The sequence below is a fragment of the Alosa sapidissima genome, chromosome 4, assembly GCF_018492685.1.
Source record: "Alosa sapidissima isolate fAloSap1 chromosome 4, fAloSap1.pri, whole genome shotgun sequence".
Lineage (NCBI taxonomy): Eukaryota > Metazoa > Chordata > Actinopteri > Clupeiformes > Clupeidae > Alosa > Alosa sapidissima.
Genome location: NC_055960.1, coordinates 19370948 through 19390002, shown reverse-complemented (window position 1 = coordinate 19390002; position 19055 = coordinate 19370948). Strand labels below are relative to the sequence as shown.

The window sequence follows — 19055 nt, the reverse complement described above, 5'->3', positions numbered from 1 at the left end:
AATTGACAGTTATTAGGAGATTAATAGGCTACTGTATTCAGCGAGGATGTACCAGAGCCCCTCTAGGATATAACATAGGCCTGTATTATGCATTGCAAATTCTAAACTGAACACTATTCCATAGTCCGACTGTCATAGTCGTTCTATGGTCGACTGTTCTATGGTCGACTATGACAGATGTCAGGCCTACATGTATTGACGTTCCATTTATGTATTGACCTTAAAATGCGTGTTAAGCTAATGAAATTATTGTCACCATAGATATATAGGCCTATCTATGATTGTCACTTACTAGGCTACAAAAAATGGTGACTGCCGGTGACATTTGTAATATGGGTAACCTTATTAACGCACATCTCCGGCTCTGCTATTTTGCACTAATGTTAAATATTTTGCACTAACTACAAACATCATTAAACTCCAAAGTCACCTAGTCAGGTAAACCGTGTAAGTGAGTAGCTGAGCCAATCGGTGGTGCTAAGCTATTGGTTTTAATGTAGGCTACTGCAGCGCGCGTCAGCTATGCTCCCGCCTTGTCACTTCCTGCTCGCGCAAGTAATATAGATGCGCAAGACTCGCGGAATGTCAAATGGAACAATGTAACGGACCGGAGTGTGAGCCTTAACCGGGGGTTACTTATTAATCCATGTCCAGGCCATAGCCCTACTTAAGGGTTGGAAAACGGTAATTCAAGCCCAACAAACAAGCGGCCATAATTTGGGAAGGTAATAATAAGTGGTTCGCATAGAGGAATTCTACCGTAGCCGTGCGGCATCTCCTCGAATTTCAGCAATTTCCTAAGGTAGGCTACTGGTTGACTTCATAGCTTAAGCCTACCTGCCAAAGCAAACATCATCAAGCAGTCTTTTTTTGCATTTCATTTAGCAAATTGGTCTCTCCGCTGGTATTGCTCGTGCTCTTCCTTGAGCGTAATTTCAAAGCTGCATGTCAGCTTGTTTGAAAATTCAGATAAATGGGTAGCGAAAGCCATAATGTGATGTACTTTATGTCTGGCTCCGTGTTAGTAAACAAAACGCATTCGTTATTAGGTTCTTCTGATTGTATTGAATCATTTTACATTTTAACGGAAAGTAGTTGTAAATGACTCGTGTTAGGCTTCTGAATGTGGCATTACTTTGGTTATTGCATCAGTCTTATCAGAATTACTTACTCAGTATACATTCGTTTTATTCGTTTTTAGAAATAACAGTTGTTTCGGGTTTAACTGAAGTAACCATCTGTAGAGCAAATTTACGTCGCTCACTGCTCAGTATATGATCTGACTACCAAGTAGGGGGATTGTTGTACTGTGGAGGTAATGAGCAAATTGACGCTGAAGCGTATCCTTTGCGGATGTCCTTACAATTATGTAGAAATCACTGCGGATGTTTCCCATTTCTGGGGGGGGGGGGGGGGGGGGGGGTGGTATATATTTATAGTCATAGGAAGCTAGTAAGGTATAATGTGCAATTTATAGATCAGTCTGGCTAGAGCGCGCAATACAGTCAACAATCAGTCAGAAAAGACGTGGGCGAGTTTACAACTTTTTATGTACACCCAACATGACCTAAACGTTGTTTCCAGCATACACTAAGTGTAGTGTAAGCAGCAAGTGTTAGTGTTTTGACTGCAGTCTTCTCATAGGCCTAACTGCTGCGCGAGATTTAATGCTAATCTCTCTGGAAAGGCTTTAATAAGACCTTTCCAGTACATTGTCAGATCGCGTGGACTTAATTCCTTTTAAATTTATTTTGTAATTGCTCTTTGCAGGTGACTTGGAACAGCTCGACCATATCACATGCTGTAACTCTATACTGGACTCCTCCGGACCTTTAAATACACCTCCAAAAACTTATTTACCACGTGGTGTAAAGTGAGAAGCTTCCAACCCGGGACAACTGACGAGGGCTGGTTTGAAAGAACAAGTGAAATCTTCTCGTGATAAGACGGAACGGGACATTAGGTGAACTGACACGAACGTGCATTCAGTGTGTATCTTTAGAAGATCCCGACGGTTTCACAACCAGATGCCGTCGAAGTCAGCAGCAATCTAGTTTGCTTCTGGTTCGCTACGGACAAGTTTTCAGTTTTCGCATATGAAAATAATTAAGTGTTGTTTTACTCATTTGAACTAGATACAAGCGTGTTGAATGGGGTCTATCATTTGTATGCTACCTAAGTACAGGCAAGATCTCTCACGAGCCTGGAGCACGGGGATGCACCTGCCTTTCTTATCCGACCTCTAAGAGTGGTACGCCTCTCCGGATCTCACTGGGTCGTCAGTTTACACCATCTTTAATGGGATAAGTAAACTTTTGACAAATCAAACCCCAGCCCGAAAAGAGTTATCTGCTCTCGGACCGATTTTCTTTTCTCATTAGAATATCACCAACATTCCGCATGGTACTTTGGTCGAAAGAACAAGACAAACTGTCCGAAATGTCCACCGGTGCGATAGAGATGAAGAAGGAAGCGGTGGCACCGGCATATCACCACTCGAACGGGTCGGTGCACCCGGTCATCCTGTCGGAGAGCCCCCAGGATCCGCAGCAGGAGGCAGGGGAGTATGAGCTCACTGAGGTGACTTCTTTCACGGACCGGGGAGACCAGGAGAGCGACCGGTCCGAGATGGTGGTCATTGACTGTCGGGCTAACGCCAAGGGGCAGCGGGAGGAAGACGCGCTCCTGGAGAACGCCAGCCAAAGCAACGAGAGTGACGACACCAGTACGGACCAAAGCCCCGTGCCACCACCTCCGCTTAAAGAGACGTCCTTCTCCATTGGACTTCAGGTCGTCTTCCCATTCCTGCTGGCCGGGTTTGGAACAGTGGCGGCGGGCATGGTGTTGGACATGGTGCAGGTTAGTGTTAAAAGTATTTCCGTGTTAAAAATGAATGAAATTACTCCTTGAGCGGTGTCAAAAGATATAGATGGCAGATAGCAGATGTGCCACAATCTACCATCAGCTATCCACTCAATGGCCACAATATGTTCAATTATGTTTATTAAGAAGGCGGCATTTTCTCGATCTTTTCCATAGGCTGATAGTATGGACAGGTTACCTGTATTGTCACGTGCATCTGGTGCTTGCATCACGTGAGCTGAGTTGGTGCTACTCTGAGTATGGTCACTGACACTAGATGCCTGTCAAAGTGTTTACATAACACTTCATCCCAAAGATGCCTACAGCACGTGATGCAGGCCTTAAATTAATTTACACTATAGCTTGACCATTTGTGTCCTTTTACCCATCTACAGCTTAATATGCTAGTAGTGGATGGTCTTTTTAGGGTTTTTTTCTCAGGATAATTTTTATTCTTCCCACCCTCACAATTGCACATGTTGATTGTATTCACTGGAACCTGTCTATAACCCCAATGAACCCTTTCCACAGCCCAGTAATGATAAAGCTCACCTAGTGAACTGAAACACACTATCACTGTCCAGGGACGGAATCAAATGAAGGCATGGTGAGGGGCTGAAACTTAAGTCTGAGCCTTGGCTGTTTTGTAGGGAGCTTCTGGGAATGGTGCCATGCACTCACACCACACACAAACACACACACACACAGACACACTCACACACACACACACACACACACACACACACACACACAGGCGCGCACACACAAACTCACACAGACAGGACTATCTACCTCCATGCAAAAGTAAACTGGCCTGGACCCTGTAGTCTGGTCTGATCTGGTCTGGTTGTCTTGCTCGGTGACAAACAGTCTCAGAGCTGCGAGGGCTGTGGAGAGAGGTATTTTGGAAAGTTGTAATTACTGTCAGGCTCGCCTCTTTCCTGTTGACTATGCCGTCGTCTCTGTACAGTATGTGTGTGTTTGTGCAGTCTCCCCGTTTAAAAATAACGACCGCAGCCTGGGCGACAGGTCATATATTTTGTTAAGGTCAGTCTTCGATGAAGATAAAGTCCGAGGTGTCTGGTTGCTGGGAAACAGTGACATTTCAGGCTGGCAAACTGGCAAGTCCCTGATCTTCACTGTTACCAATTTGTTTTCATGAGACTGGAGAGAGTACTACTGTATGGTGGTGGAAGTACCCAACTTCTCTGTTTGTAATGTTCATCATCAGAACCCTTTCTCCTTAGTGAAGATCATAGTGTAAGCTTCTTTAGATTAGACAGCTCTAGGAACTATTGCACGCCCTTCTACAGTAATCTCCCTCATCCTTCCAATATGTCCCTCTGGAACTCTCCATCAGTTCTAGTGGAAGTGTGCATTGGCACTGAGAGGCCTTCTAGATGATCACAGTCTAATGAGAAGTGTGTTAATGACACTGGCCATTAGACCGTTTCTGTGAGGTCTTTTTTTTCTCTGTCACTCTGTCTTTAACATTGTCTTTCAATCTCTCTCTATCTCTCTATCTCTCTCTCTCTCTCTCTCTCTCTCTCTCTCTCTTTCGTACTATATCTTGCTTACTATCTTGCTCTATGTATCTCTCTAAGTCACCTGTTCTATTCAGTGGCTCTTACTGAGTGATTTCAGTAATAAAGCCACGTCGAAGTTCATTGGAAATTTCACTGGTTTCCATGTCTGTCACTTGTATTAATTTCTCCTAGCATTCACTATTGTGTTTCTTAAGTGTATAAAGTGCCTGTGTTAGGCTAGATGGATGTGCTGTTTCTGATTTAAGGAAAGGTAGTGTTGGGTGTGTTGTGTTTGTTTGTGTGTGAGTGCGTGCAGTTGACGTAAGACACATTCACATTCATAAAACCTAATACAAGTTATGCAGGTGAGGTGACGCAGGAATTTGCTTGCTTGAAAAGTTCAAAAGGCTCCACCCTGTCTCCTCACATGCTCTGCCTGGTGCATCTGCATCATGATCTCTGAAACTCAGCAGCTGTTGCCTTGCTGTCTGCATTCATATCTTGAGGCGTCTTATGGAGAGTAGAAGGTCAGACCTGTTTGTATGTCTGATGTTGGGGAAAAAAGTATTTCTTTTGCTGGCAGGAAAACAAAGGCCTGCCACTAGACTCGCTCCCCACTCCCACATACACACACATACACACCCCCCACAGGAAGCCATCTTGGGTTCACCACATCCAGGCTCCCTTTTACAGGAAACATGCGTGGGTCACTGCTGAGAAACCAGCTCCCAACTTGTTGGATTTGGAGACTACCAGTGAAGTGTTATTTCTTTTAGGCAAAGTCGTAGTTCCTGTATGTGGAAATGAAACAGTGAGCTATAACTTTGCTAACTTTGCGTTGTGTGCGTCTGTGCATGGTCAAGATGTAAAACTGATTTATTAAAGCAAAACTACTTAATCAAATAGAAGTGAATCACAAAAAGACTCTGTAATGTTGTTGTTTTTGTCTTTCCGACATGCCTTGTGGTCTTAGGATGCTGTGAGTTCACAGTGATCATCAGGGCGTCATGCCTGACAGTGAAAGTCTACTACAGTAAAGGGGAATGGTTGGGGAGAAGGGGTGTCCTCCCCCATTTGGTTATGACCATATAAGATGTGCCTCAGGGACACGGGGGAGGGGAGGGGGGTGCAGAGTGTACCAGCATTACACAACTGTGCAACCAGAGACCCCCCATCTGCATGCCAGACCCGGGGCTGCAAAGAGGTGGGTTCGGGGAACTGAGGAGTTGGAGGCATTGGCTAAATGAAGGCACAGCTCCATGGAAACGACATCATATATCTGCACGGAAGGGGTGTGTGTATGTGTGTGAGTGTTGTGGTGGCGGGGTGGGTGTTCAATGTGCAGGAGTTGCTTTAGACTTGGATTGTGACAGGGGGGTTGCTTTAGACCCTGGAAACTAAAGACTTTGTGGACAAGTGCCAAGCTGGACGACTGCCCAGTGCATTTTGGTTGGTAGCCACTGTCCTGGAAAAAAAAAAAGTTTTTGAAACATGAAAGGCTAAAGAATGCTGTTGAAACACGCTACCACCGGAGTCAACCCTATCCAGAACCCCTCACTCACATCTCTTGCTAGCACTGCCTGTTTTAGGGAGAGTTTCTTTGGTATATTTGTCTCTGAGGTGAGACTATCCTCTACTCCCCATTAAATATATAGCTTCGACTGGCCAGCATTGATTTACACAGGCCGGTGTCAACACTGGAACTGCGGTGCAGCATTGGCACCAGCTTTGAAGATAAGCACTTTTTACTCTATATCAGTTTATCCCCTTTCTCTCTCTCCCCCTCTCTTTCTCCCCCTCTCTTTCTTTCTCCTTTCCCCCTTTCTCTCCCTCCATGACCCTAATGGGGAAAAATGTACAATCATTATTCTAGCTATCACTGTGCAGTCGTAAGCTTTTATTTTTTGACAGTAGGCTCAAAATGAATGCTTGACCAGTTGCTGTGACTGACCATTTTGTAGCACTGCCAGACACAGTGTAATGAGTCTGTTTTTTTTGTAGCCAAAGCAAAGGTGTTGTTAGTCCCTCAACCCCCGGCTAAAGCGCCTCACGTCTGGCTTTGCTCAAGTTAATATCTTTCGTCATTAAGGTCTTCATTAAGCAGGTCATTAAGAAATGATTTCCAATATTATTCCACCAGCCTGGCTGGCTGGACCTTGCCTAATGTGACTCACTCTCGTGGATGGAGAAAGAGGTCAGTGATGTCGTTAGGCACAGGACGTTCAAGACTCTCCGCTCAGCAGAGGCTTTTAAGAACATCGGCCCCAGCTGAGGTCGGCTCCGGTTACAGCGCCTGAGTCGATATGGAGAGGCAGGAACTGCTGAAGGTCAGAGTCCTGCTGCATCCTCAATGGTGCCTCCATCTATCAGGGGAGAACAAAGACAACACTGATTCCCTGAGCCTATTCTCATCTAACTCCAGATAGCCCAGTGTGAAGTGAACTGAAGTGTTGAGTAGGCTAACCATTGTCCATGGTCTCTCTCCCTCTCTCTCTCTCCCTCCAACCGAACACCCTGACCCCCAGCATTGGACGGTGTTCACTGAGGTGAGTGAGGTCTTCATCCTGGTGCCGGCACTCCTCGGGCTGAAAGGCAACCTTGAGATGACCCTCGCCTCCAGGCTGTCCACTGCGGTGAGTAAACATGTCGTGCTGCAGGAGGCTGTTGGGTGACCAGTGCTCCTTCATGAAAACCACAACAGTGACAAACAAACACTAAAAAGAAAACAAACATATGCCTTTCCCTGTGGCAGTAAGTTGCTTTACATAAGTACATGTGATGTAAATATGCCAGCTAACCACAAGGACGGTTTAGTGTCTCTACTAGCCTTGGTCAAGAATCGTTTACCCTCCCACACTAAACGAATAACACCCTAAGCATTCCACGAACAAGCCTTTTGAAATTGTTTGACATGATAGTTCACTAATCTTCTATGTGATAGTTCTTTATCTTCTATGTGACTTCTTACCTGATAATCATTGTTCTAAACTAGATTAGTTGCTTTAGTAAATTACTGAACTGCTTCTCCTAAATTCGTCATGAGCTTTATATCACAGCACACTGATCATTGGCCTAGCATTAATTCAGAGTTGCACATACGTTTTTAGAGATCCATTGATTTAAGATCAAATTATGATGGCTTAAAATACCGAAGAATGTTAAACAATAAGATTGGCTATTTATTACTTATTTTCCACAGCCAGAACCTCCTCTCTGCCATCCCTTGTAAATCAACCCTGACTTGATCTGAACCCTGATCTGAATTTTTTTCAGATTGTAGCTTATTATCAGCAGATTAGGACCACGGGAAGGTCCAAGTGCTCTCATTATGAGCAAAGCTGGTCCACCGCTGTGTGGGGATTGAGTTCACATGACAACGTTTTGACAAGTTTTTTTCCCTCTGCGTCTGCTCTGTTTCCTCACAGAAACGATCCTGTACTCAGATGTTTGTCTGTCCTCCATTTCTTTCACTCACTTTTCTCTTTTGATCATAAAAAAACACTTGTGGTCTGGTGTGTTTACTTTTTTGTACAGTACTTATAGTTGTGGGAATGCTTGAATAGCAGCATTCATTTTGGGGTGCTTTCATCTTTACCATTTGGAAGTTAAAGTGCAATGAGGTGCCTCAACCACACACTATTATGTAGGAATATTGCAATACCACTAAGTTCACTGTAGACACAAAACAATTCACAGCATTTTCCCCCCTCACAAAGACATTCCCATTATAGACTGTCTCAAACCTGGATTATATGTTTAGAGTGTGGGAGACACCACTAGTTGCAGCAGCAAGCCATGCAATGCAAACATCAGGGTTCATTTAGGGCGTCTGGGTGATTTTGAAATTCATTCCGCATATCAATGTATGCACTGTGTGATTTTGACCTTCACACAGTGCATACATTGATATGCACGCTGCAAATCTATGTAGTAAATTTCTCGAAGAAAGCTTAAAAGAATGGCTCTGGCATCTGCCATTATTAGCATGTCTTTAGGATCCTGCTGTACTCTGCATGCCCCACATGGCCAAGCTCTGTGTCTGAGTGCCATGCCTTATTAATGAGGCCGGCCAGAGCGCTGGGCCCTTATGATAATGCTGTCATGCTTGGCTAATCGACTTCCAATAAGTCAGAGGTTGTGTGGTCGGTCTGCTCCACTTCAGTCTTCTCCACTCTCTGAAGTACTTTTATCTGACATGCAGTCATGTCATGCTGCCCCAGAGAGAGAGAGAGACCTCTGTGACCCAGCCCAGGCTACAGGCAAGGCCAACTGTGGCAGCCACAGGAGAGAGAGAGAGAGAGAGAGAGAGTGAAAGAACGTGACCTAGAGAGAGAGAGAGAATGCTGGACCAGCCTTATCAGTGTGGGTTTGCGTAATCACCACTCTACCACCACTCACCCCCAGCACCAGCGGACCCTCCCCTCGCTCTTGTGTGTGCAATGGTGTCACACAAACGTTTCTCTTATCTCCAGCGCCTGTCCTCTCCATGTGAGCCAGGGGCAGGCCGACTCGGTCCTCATGACTGCTCTGCTGCTCTCTGTGCTGCCGTCACTGCTGCTTTTGAAACAGTGCACTCCGCCTCCCTGTAATCTGAGTAACCGTCGGCCCTGGTGGAGCGTGCTGACTCCAGACCAGCCGGTAAATTGAGCGCTGCATCTGTTGCCACACTCGCTGCCAGCAAGGGAACAGCCGCCATGACTGGCCTGTCAGAGTCAGTGCAGAGAGGCCAGCAGGCTGCTGGCACCTACCTAAAACAAAGCTCACTCCCACACACAAACACACAGACAAACACACAGACAAACACACAGACAAACACACACACACAAACACACACACACACACAAACACACACACACACACACACACACACACACACACACATACACTACACATGCACTTTACCACACACAATGTCACACTTGCACACACACACACACAATGTCACACTTGCACACACACACACACATACACTACACATGCACTTTACCACACACAATGTCACACTTGCACACACACACACTCACACACAGTTCCCCTTGCTTGTCCCTGCATTGGCAAGCATGTTTGTGCTGTAGTGCTGCCATTCATGAACTGCAAGTGATCCAAATCTTTTTTTCCCTACTGAAGGACAAAGATACTGCAGACCATTGCAACTATTCCCAGCTCACCTTCAGGCTTGGGACGTTGCCATTTTAAAAACTGCATAAACAAATTCACCAGTGCAGTAAGTATTTGGGGATTCACACAAAAATCCATTTTTACGGTCTCAAATGAAGGAGTTTAAGGACTCCTAGCTAAACCTTGTGTCCTTGGCAGTGTTAGTGTTGTCACTAGCAGTCCACAGTTTGTGCAGCAGAGGCTGTTGTAATGGCGGGGCGAGTCTCAGGGCACAGAGTCTCGCGGCAGTAGAGGCAGCAGCTCAGTGCGGTCTGGCGCAGCGTCAGCTTGGGGCCTCAGATGTATTCTCCCGGCGTACCGCAGCGATTGTGCTCCCTTCGCCATTCACACCAGCAGTGGTCTGTGCTGTGGCGATTGTACTGCCTCTCCCATTCGCACCAGCAGTGGTCTGTACCATGGCGATTGTACTGCCTCTTCCATTCACACCAGCAGTGGTCTGTTTCCACCCACGCGCCCCCCTCTGCACTGTAGCTCCACTCACTCAGTGCCTCAGCCACACACATAAATATACTCACCCCATCCTCACAAGACCTCCCCTTCTCTTTGGTCGATATGCTCTTTCTGTCTCTCTCTCTTTCTTTGTCTGTCCTTCTCTCGTTCTCTCTCTCTCTCTCTCTCTCTCTCTCACTCTCTCACTATCTCAATCTTACAAACACTCACCCCCCACACACACACACATTTGAAATTATTTTGAGTCATCATGTACTTCTCTAAATAATTGAATTTTAGAAAGTCAAAAATAGGTGACTAAAAAAAAAAAAGCAATACAGGCCCAACTGCATGACAAACTGTGGTCCAGGCCTTCTCCACTCGACTGGGCATACATGGGGTTGCTTTGGGATGGTACTGTTCAGGTATGCTGCCCTGTCCCCTCCCCACCCCAGCCCACCCAACCCCCAGCCGGCACAGAGGGCTCCTCTGTCAGGCCCGAGCCTCTCCACTCGACTGCAGCATCTGTTCTGAGAGATGAGATGAGTGCTGTGGCAAGGGCAGGGGGGACATGTGTGTCCACTGGATCAAACGCGCCTTTGTTCCACGCACTGCAGGGTTTTGTTCCGCCTGATCCTTGGGTCGAAAGGCGCCAGCAAAGCACTACATATTCAGATTGTGCCGCGAGAAGAAAAAAATGGTTAAAGAAAATTCAGCTCATAAAGTGACCAAATGGGGCTCAATTAACTAAATAAACCATAAAGCCAGGAAAAGCAGCTGTATTAATATTCTGTGCACACTCCCTACTAAAAGAACCGAGATGATTCACAAGGGAGCCTATAATGGTTGGTCTTGTAAATAGACTCACTTCCTGTGCGTATGTGTCTCTCCAGGCTAATATTGGGCAGATGGATACAGCTCAGGACAAGTGGAAGATGATCATGGGAAACCTGGCCCTCATTCAGGTACATTCTATTTCTATTTCAACGATCTAGTGAGGTTGTTGAGGTCAGTGCCGTAAAAATGCCACGTGTTTGTATGTTTCTGGCTCAGGTTTTAACTGTATATTTACATTAGATTTACCGGTAATTGTATAATGATGTTATGTAAGATTAGTTGAGCCCTTGCTCCTCTAAGCATCCCCCTCAAAATTCAATAGTCGAGCTGCAGAGCAAACACGAAGAGGTCCTTTCTCTGACTAATCTGACCTGCCCTCGGTCACAGACTTTGGACTGTGGGTGGATGGAGGTTTTTGAGGAATGCAGGAGTGATCAGTTATCAGTAATCATGCTTTTGTCTGTTCCATAGTGTCAGTTTCAGCTCCTTGTCATTAAGGAGAAAATAACCATAGCATATGCCATTTGTTACAGTTAGACACAAACAAATGTAGTCAAATGTACTGATATTATTTAATGCATAAGGACATTTTATTTATTTCTGTGCCAGAACAGCACAGTAGGACTGAATGGCACACATTGGTCAGAGCATCTAAAAGCCTCTAAAAACCTCTGAATGCCACACCACATAAGGTCCATAAGTTTCTGTGGACAGGTCAGTGAGTTTTGTTTGTTTGTTTGCCCTCGCAGGTCCAGGCCACTGTTGTGGGCTTCCTGGCCTCCATCGCGGCCGTGATCTTTGGCTGGATCCCAGAGGGTCAGTTCAAGATGGGCCACGCTGTGCTCCTGTGCGCCAGCAGCGTTGCCACGGCCTTCATCGCCTCTCTGCTGCTAGGTGAGCGGTCGCGCCAATACAACTGCTGAACGTACTCGCAGCACATACCCATAGAAAGCAAAGCCATCACCCAACACTTGACAAACTAAGATGTGTGCTCTTGGCAAAGCTGCCCTGTTATCGATGGGTTTCTATACATACGTGTACACTCCACATTCTCTCTCTTTGAACATGCACGCACACACACACACACACACACACACACATATGTATTTATAATCCAACCATCTCTATACATAAGCTTAGGTAATCAGTCTCATGATGTATAGTCACACCTCTAGTTATACTTAGTACAGGGCCCTTCATATCCCCTCCCATCTGTCCACAGGCCTGATTATGATTGGCGTGATCATCGGCTCCAGGAAGGTGGGCATCAACCCGGACAACGTGGCCACACCCATCGCTGCCAGCCTGGGTGACCTCATCACACTGGCACTGCTGGCAGGCATCAGCACGGGGCTGTACAAGGAGCTAGGTAAACACTACTGCGTGGCTCTGTTATGCATGTTATTACGGTACTATTTTAGCCATTAATTATTAACCGTCCATCAGTGTACCTTCCTGTTGTTAACACCAGTGAGTAATGCTAGGCTAAGCCTGTTTGTACCCATGTTGCACTGATGATTACACTGTTTTTGGATATTAGCTGTTGTCTTATTTATGACTCATGTTGTCAGCTGTCAGAATACTGAAAGCCATTAATGTTTTTTTTATTTTTTTTATCAGCAGTAAGGCAGTGAGTGATCGTTTGTGCCAAGAGTGTTATCAGCCTAGACAGATGGAGGGAAAAAGACACATGTGATGTGTCTTCAAACCTGATGTGTCCTTATGCTCACAGCTAAAGCGGCAGCAGCTTTGTTTTGGATGCACTTTCAGTACGCACAGTGGTGGTGTTGATACCCATAGGCTCTCCCTGCAGCTTCTGATTACAGTAGTCTGCGTATATTAAGCGTCTGCTCGTCCCAGATGCCTCAGTAGCCATCTGGCTGCCTCCCACCACACTGCAGCATCTCACCATGGTAATAAACCAGCCCAAGTATACGGTACAGCCAGGGAGTTTGTGGCTGTCAAATCAAGGCATAAATCTTTCTGTATTGTGAATCCCCTGATGTCGTAGAGGGCCATGTCTGGGGATGAGTGTAGCCACTCTGTCTGTGTGGCACTAAGTAACAGACTAAACCCAGACGAGACCGGTTATGATTAAGATGTTTACACTTGATATATGTGTGGCGCCGTAATTTTGTTTGTTCCTTAGCGTGGGAGTCAGTACCAGACACTGGTGAGACAATCCCCCATGTGGCGTACTGCAGTGGTCCACAGACCATGCCCTGCATGGGGCTATTGTTAGCTGAGTGGTTGCGCCTAGCAACCACACCTTGGTTTGCTGGGGCAGGTCCATTCGCATCACTGGCACACCGCAGTGAGTCTCTCCACATGGGAATGTTTATGGCAAGAATAACGAGCTTTTAACCAGCTTTCTGCCCCCCACCCCCCCCTCCTATCAAACTCACATTCCGTGGGCAAATGTAGGCATTTTTGGTGTTTATGTGTTTACTAGAGGTTAACCCCAGAAAAATCTCCCAGCATTCCCTCGCGACTGTTTGAGATGGTTGCAGCCTGACATTGTGGGAAGTGTAGAGGAGTATTACACACTTCCGTCTGCCTCTGTCACAGACGTGGTTTTGAAACCAAATGTGTTGTGATGCTTTAGTGACCTACTGACCTCGAATCCCAGTCCCCCTTCACCCACTGAGATTTCTGTCTCTGTGTCCTGTCCTGCCTTCTCTCACACCATGGTTTCCTCTCGTGTCTCCCTCTCTGCAGACTCTAACGACTATGCCAACCCGTTGGTGTGTGCCTTCTTTGTGGCTCTCACTCCCATCTGGGTGCTGATCGCCCGCCGGATCCCATCAACCAAAGAGGTGCTGTACTCGGGCTGGGAGCCTGTCATCATCGCCATGGCCATCAGCAGGTGGGCAGCAGCAACACATGGCCCTCCTTGTCTATCAATGCTTTTCTGTTGCAGTATTCTCAGTGTTACATTTACATTTAAATTTACATTTGGAAGACACTTTTTACACAATTATCAATTATTATTAGATAGATAGATAGATCGGTAGATAGATAGATACTTTATTAATCCCAAAATACATTTTGTTTATAGTTTTTTAAAGGCATGATCTACATGCCACTCTTGCCCTCTTACTCTGTACAAGTTTTTTTGGAATTGCTTCACAACCATAACACATGGTCCAGTGTTGACACCTGTCCTGTCTGTTTGTCCTGCAGTGTTGGGGGGCTCATCTTGGATAAAACAGTTTCCAACCCAAACTTTGCTGGCATGGCCGTCTTCACCCCCGTCATCAATGGTGAGAGAGGAATCTCTCTAACTTAAATCTGCCTTCTCAAGGAACACTTGTTGAATTTGCTAAATATGGCAAATCAAAACATGGACCATTTGAGTTACAGTATGAACAATGCTATAGTATAGTGTCAATACCATCACTACTCTCCCAAGACATTAGTGTCTTTGTTACAAACATGTTTAGGTAGCATACTGATCTTTTTGTTGCTGTCTCTCACTCTGTCTCTCTCGCACACTCACTCTTTGTCTTTGTCTCTCACTCTCTCTCTCTCTTTGTCTCTCTCTCTCTCTCTCTCTCTCTTCTCTCTCTCTTCTCTCTATCTTGATGGCAGGTGTGGGAGGTAACCTGGTGGCTGTTCAGGCCAGCCGGATCTCCACCTACCTGCACATGAATGGGCTGCCTATGGGAGAGCCTAACCCTACGCCAAACAAATGCCCCACACCCTGCACTACTTACTTTGGTTCAGGTGAGTCACCACACATACAGCCATTATCAATGATCAGACCAGATTTGTCTTGAAAAAGAACATGACAATTACAAGGGATTATCCTGTTTGTTACAATGCAATGCCATTATGTAGTTGTAAAGGTGAAAAGCATGGGATAGTCTGACATTTTGGCAACAAAACCTTATCAGACATTTGGTCCTGAGGACAGGCAACCTTGTGATATGAATCTGTATTAATCAAGAATATGTCTTATCCTCCAAATTCCATGTTCTCTGTCTCTGTCTCAGGTGTGAACTCTCGGTCAGCCCGAGTGCTCTTCCTGTTAGTGGCCCCGGGTCACCTTGTCTTCCTTTACACCATCAACACCATGCAGGGTGGACACACCACCCTCACCCCCATATTTATTTGTTTCTATCTGGCCGCAGCTCTCCTGCAGGTAAGACCTCACCTGAATCATCACACCTGAGTCACACACCAAGATGCCTCTGTGCTTAGTTTCTGTACCTCAAACTCTAAAAATAGTAATTTATTGACTCTGAAAAAAAATACATTCCATTGCATGGTGATCAATTTTAGTACCACTGATATTCTAACAATAGAAAATTAATGTTAATAAATGATAGAAAATGTTAATAAAAAGCCTCTACAGCGAATGCATCTTCAAAAGAGTTCTTAAAGGATTTTTTCTCAAAATTCTCCCTCAGGTGTCGATCCTGCTTTATCTGGCAAACTGGATGGTGCAGTGGATGTGGGGGCGGGGGATGGACCCTGATAACTTCTCCATTCCATACCTGACGGCACTGGGCGACCTGCTGGGAACCGGCCTCCTGGCCCTCTGCTTCCACATCTTGTGGCTGATCGGGGACCGAGACACTGACGTGGGCGACTGAAAGGCTCTGAAGCCTTTACCCGTGTGCCCACCTCTCCTCCCCACCACAGTGCCAGTAAAAAAAAAACAACCCTCCACTACAAGAAAAAAAATACATGCTACACATGTTGACTCTTATAAATTGTTGTTGATGACTTGGAGGTTCCTCATTATTTTTCAATGGGGACCCCTCCTCCCCTTTGGCCTACAGGTCGTTAATGTAAAATATATGATCAAGTTGCACTTAAAGTTTTAGCAAATATATTTAAAAAGCAAAAAAACGCAAACTTAGAATGCAAATCACCAAGTGCTCTATGTGTGCGGAAATGTACAGTAAATGAGTATTTAATACACTAAAAGAATGTTTATAAGAGAAGGAAGCGCAAGCTCCAGTTTTCCCACGGAACACTGTTAATACTCCCAACGGAACACTGTCAATACTCCCAAATGAAAGCAAAAACAATTTCTGGACCAGAATGAAGTGTAGTAGATAACCTCTCTTTTGCCAGAGGTATGTGTTTGTGTTCCTTTGTACATTTTAATCCCCCCACCCCATTTTGCCTCACCCGCCCCTCACTACGCCTGGTGTCTCTCTCAGGAGACGGGAGAGCATTGCACAGAGGCTACCACACACTGACCCCTGGTCACAAAGGTCACTCACTGTAAAGGTCAGAGAGCCTTGGCCCTCATGCGCATAATGTGTGACCACCATCCCAGTCCCAAACTCCCTCTCAGTCTTAAGGAACTCCTTTGTTCCCTCTTTAAATCCTGTTGGACCGGAGCTCGTGGTTTTCATGTTTATTTCATCGTTATTTTTCCGTAACATTTCTGTGTTTACTGACCACAGTTAACGTAAATATTGGCATAGAACTGGGTGGCTCCTCCTTAACTATGCATGCACAAACACTGTCCTGTGACTGGTTAGATAGAGCTAATTGTGCTGACTAGTTGCAAGCCATGTGTGTTGTGCTATTGGCCGTTGTTTATGCGGTCTTCCCATACCGCTCATAGTTTTTTATATGGCTAGATAATGGAATCAGAAGGACAGTGTGTTTTCTGACATGAGTGTAGAAATAAAGATGACTTGCACCCAATTTCTCCCTCTGTAACTCCTCCCACTTAGGATGAAAGCCTCATGAGCGATTTTCAAAATGGCCACCGACTGAGAATAGTTTATGGATAAAACTCCCTTTAATCGCCTAGTTTTAAAGGAAAAAAAAAAAACTACCAGCAACACTAATGTACATTTGCTTTTATGACAACACTTAGTGGTGGACTTTTTTTCAAGAGGATTTCGGAGGTAGAAGCTGACTAAGATTTTGCTGGGACTGGCTATAAGGGCTACACATTAAGGTGTCTGTCTGTTCTCCAACACACCAAGGAAGACACCCTGCCAATGTGTCTCCTGGGCAGAGCTGTCTGACTGAAGACCACGGGATCATGCAAAAGATGTCCAAAATCTCCCCTCTAGGGTACTCAGGCTGCCACAATACCCACTGTAGTTAGACGCTCATGTAGAGCATGGCTCACACAGAACATTTAACAAAGCTACATGAAGGCATGGCTGAAATAAAAAACGTGGAATTTTTGTTTAAAAAAAAAAAAAAAAAAAGCATGACGCGACTGGAACTGAATATATTTACCTCTGTACCAGACCCCCCTGGGGGAATTAAATCAATAATCAAACAACAACAAAAACAAACAAAAAAACTATAACTATGATAACCCATAACACTCACCAATGCACTCTGTTGCAGCAGCTACTGATAACAACTCAGATGAATGCAATTAGTGTTTAGTTCCTTGCAACTGACCACTAACCATTGTAACGGCTGGCATTGTACTAATATGAGCCTTTAAGTCTTATACAGCAGTCGTGGCAGTTTTTGCTGCTGTTTATGCATTTCTCCAGTCCATGGAGGCTCATCTGTTTTATGTAAACCTGTGGGGTCCACCTGATAATGCTGTGCAGGGCACATGAATTGCATTGATTGATGATTTTTTTTCTTTTTTTGTTTTGTCCAAATACTTTCCCCGACGTGTAATGGTGAATGGCATAGCATTTCTTCAGAATTGCTTTTCAAAGACATTGTTTTTTCCCCCTTATGTCTTTTTCCTTTGCTGTCATCGGTTTCTTGAATTGTTTATTCTACGCTGGTCAGACGTCAGTGAGCGTATCACTGACTTGTGGCAAGCTGAGGTGAGACCACTGCTGTGCTAAACGTACTGTAATCCTGTGGCCACCAGAGGGCATTGTGGGAATCTCAAAAGGCACAGCCCAGAGGATGGCCACCAGGTGGCAAACACAGGAGTACGCGTGCCTCCACACATCCTGAGTCTGTGCTAGTCTCTTTTCCTCGGTGCAACTCACCTGTTGCCATGACACCACTGCCTGGCAGCGAACACTCACCTGTTGCCATGGCGCTGCTGTCTGGCTGTGAATAATTCTTCAGGGTGTGGGCCGCTTTGTTTTATTTATTTTTTAGATGTATACAAAGCGAAGTTGTATATAATATATATATTTATTCTATAAATAAGTTGTCTATTTTTCATTTTATTTTGTCTGTCTTTCAGCTCATGTTTGTTTTGTTTTGGGCCAGTAGACATACTTTGTTTGCCCCCTTTAAGAAAACATTGCAAACCTAACAAACATATCAGACATGTGGTGCCTAATATCTGACAGAAACCTCACATTTACAACTGTAGAACTATGCCTTAACAAAATCACCGGCAAGGTTTTAAACAAAAGGAAAAGTAGTTTTAAGAGCTTTTATCAATTTTTTTTTTTTTTTTTTCGTTTTGTCTTTTTTAATTCTGTGAATTGATTTTTATGTTGTAATGATTACATTTTACTCCTGGAAAGACACAACTGTGCAAAAAAAGAGACAAGACTGTTGTGTAACTGTCTGCATAGGGTGGTGGTGTGCTAGCATGTGGCTCTGAGCATGGGACAAGTGAGCAGTTACAGACTGAAGACACAAATCAAACCATGGCTACCTTCACTAGATCTTATAAAGGACAAAAAACAAGACACAATCCAACGCAGATCTTAATGGCAATTTCTTTAAGTAAAAAAAATCCCTATTTGGCATGGATTGTATGTCAAACAAACTCAAATCCACCCTTCACTTGTTAGCAGAAGGCTAAATATCAATACAGCTGTTACTCTCCTGTTGCCGTGTGCAGACAGATCACTAGTTCAAGGCTGTCTGGGGGTAAAGCTATCAATGTCAGATCATATGTATTGGGCCTGTGCTCTTGGTTTGAACTATAGGATAGGTTGAAGGCTCAACACAATGCCACCATATTACTGCTGTACCATCACCACTACCACCATCCTGTCTCTCTTCTGCTGTAATGGGGATTCAAACAGTGGTACTTGTAAATTTGCTGGAATAAAAAAATAAAAATAAAGAAAATCTATTATTTCGTACCAACCTGGTGTTAAAGTGTTTTCATGGGATAGTGTCATGTCTCATAAGAAGGGTCACCTCAAGTGAAAGAAATGTCCTTAATCAGAGGCCTTTGCATGTATTTGTGTGTATTGTGTGTGTGTGTGTTGTGTGTGTTGTTAGTTTTACCTGCCTCATCCAGGTATGTTGGTTCTCAATAGTCATCGTTCCTTTCATCACATTACCACATTGCAC

General features: G+C 44.9%; 1 protein-coding gene and 1 long non-coding RNA gene across 6 annotated transcripts; one reads left to right on the top strand and one right to left on the bottom strand.

Annotated features, from left to right (window-relative positions):
* The first annotated feature begins 219 nt into the window (after nt 1-219).
* Nucleotides 220-18845, top strand: slc41a1 (solute carrier family 41 member 1). Of its 5 annotated transcripts, none has more exons than XM_042089434.1 (13): nt 220-802; nt 1771-1963; nt 2186-2251; nt 2382-2859; nt 6914-7021; nt 10889-10960; nt 11582-11726; nt 12055-12201; nt 13551-13698; nt 14016-14095; nt 14424-14558; nt 14828-14976; nt 15245-18845. In XM_042089434.1, the coding sequence occupies exons 4-13, from the start codon at nt 2401-2403 to the stop codon at nt 15428-15430; spliced, it is 1629 nt and encodes a 542-aa protein (XP_041945368.1). In that variant the 5' UTR covers nt 220-802; nt 1771-1963; nt 2186-2251; nt 2382-2400; the 3' UTR covers nt 15431-18845. The 5 variants fall into 5 exon arrangements, with proteins under 5 accessions (XP_041945368.1, XP_041945367.1, XP_041945365.1 ...); XM_042089433.1 differs by having other exon boundaries at nt 2181-2251; XM_042089431.1 differs by having other exon boundaries at nt 2181-2859.
* LOC121707120 lies at nt 6271-9054 on the bottom strand. The gene is made up of 3 exons (XR_006031244.1): nt 8787-9054; nt 6853-7049; nt 6271-6751 (listed from the first exon to the last, which is right to left on the bottom strand). It is a non-coding gene; the product is annotated as an uncharacterized LOC121707120 (long non-coding RNA).
* Nucleotides 18846-19055: the final 210 nt, after the last annotated feature.

What these genes read in the sequence shown, in the direction of transcription:
- slc41a1 (XM_042089430.1), top strand. Translation starts at nt 2,401, where the DNA reads ATGGTACTTTGGTCGAAAGAACAAGACAAACTGTCCGAAATGTCCACC. An exon ending in CCTCCAGGCTGTCCACTGCG is followed by an intron (nt 7,022 to 10,888) that starts GTGAGTAAACAT and finishes GTGTCTCTCCAG; the next exon opens with GCTAATATTGGGCAGATGGA. An exon ending in TGGCCGCAGCTCTCCTGCAG is followed by an intron (nt 14,977 to 15,244) that starts GTAAGACCTCAC and finishes ATTCTCCCTCAG; the next exon opens with GTGTCGATCCTGCTTTATCT.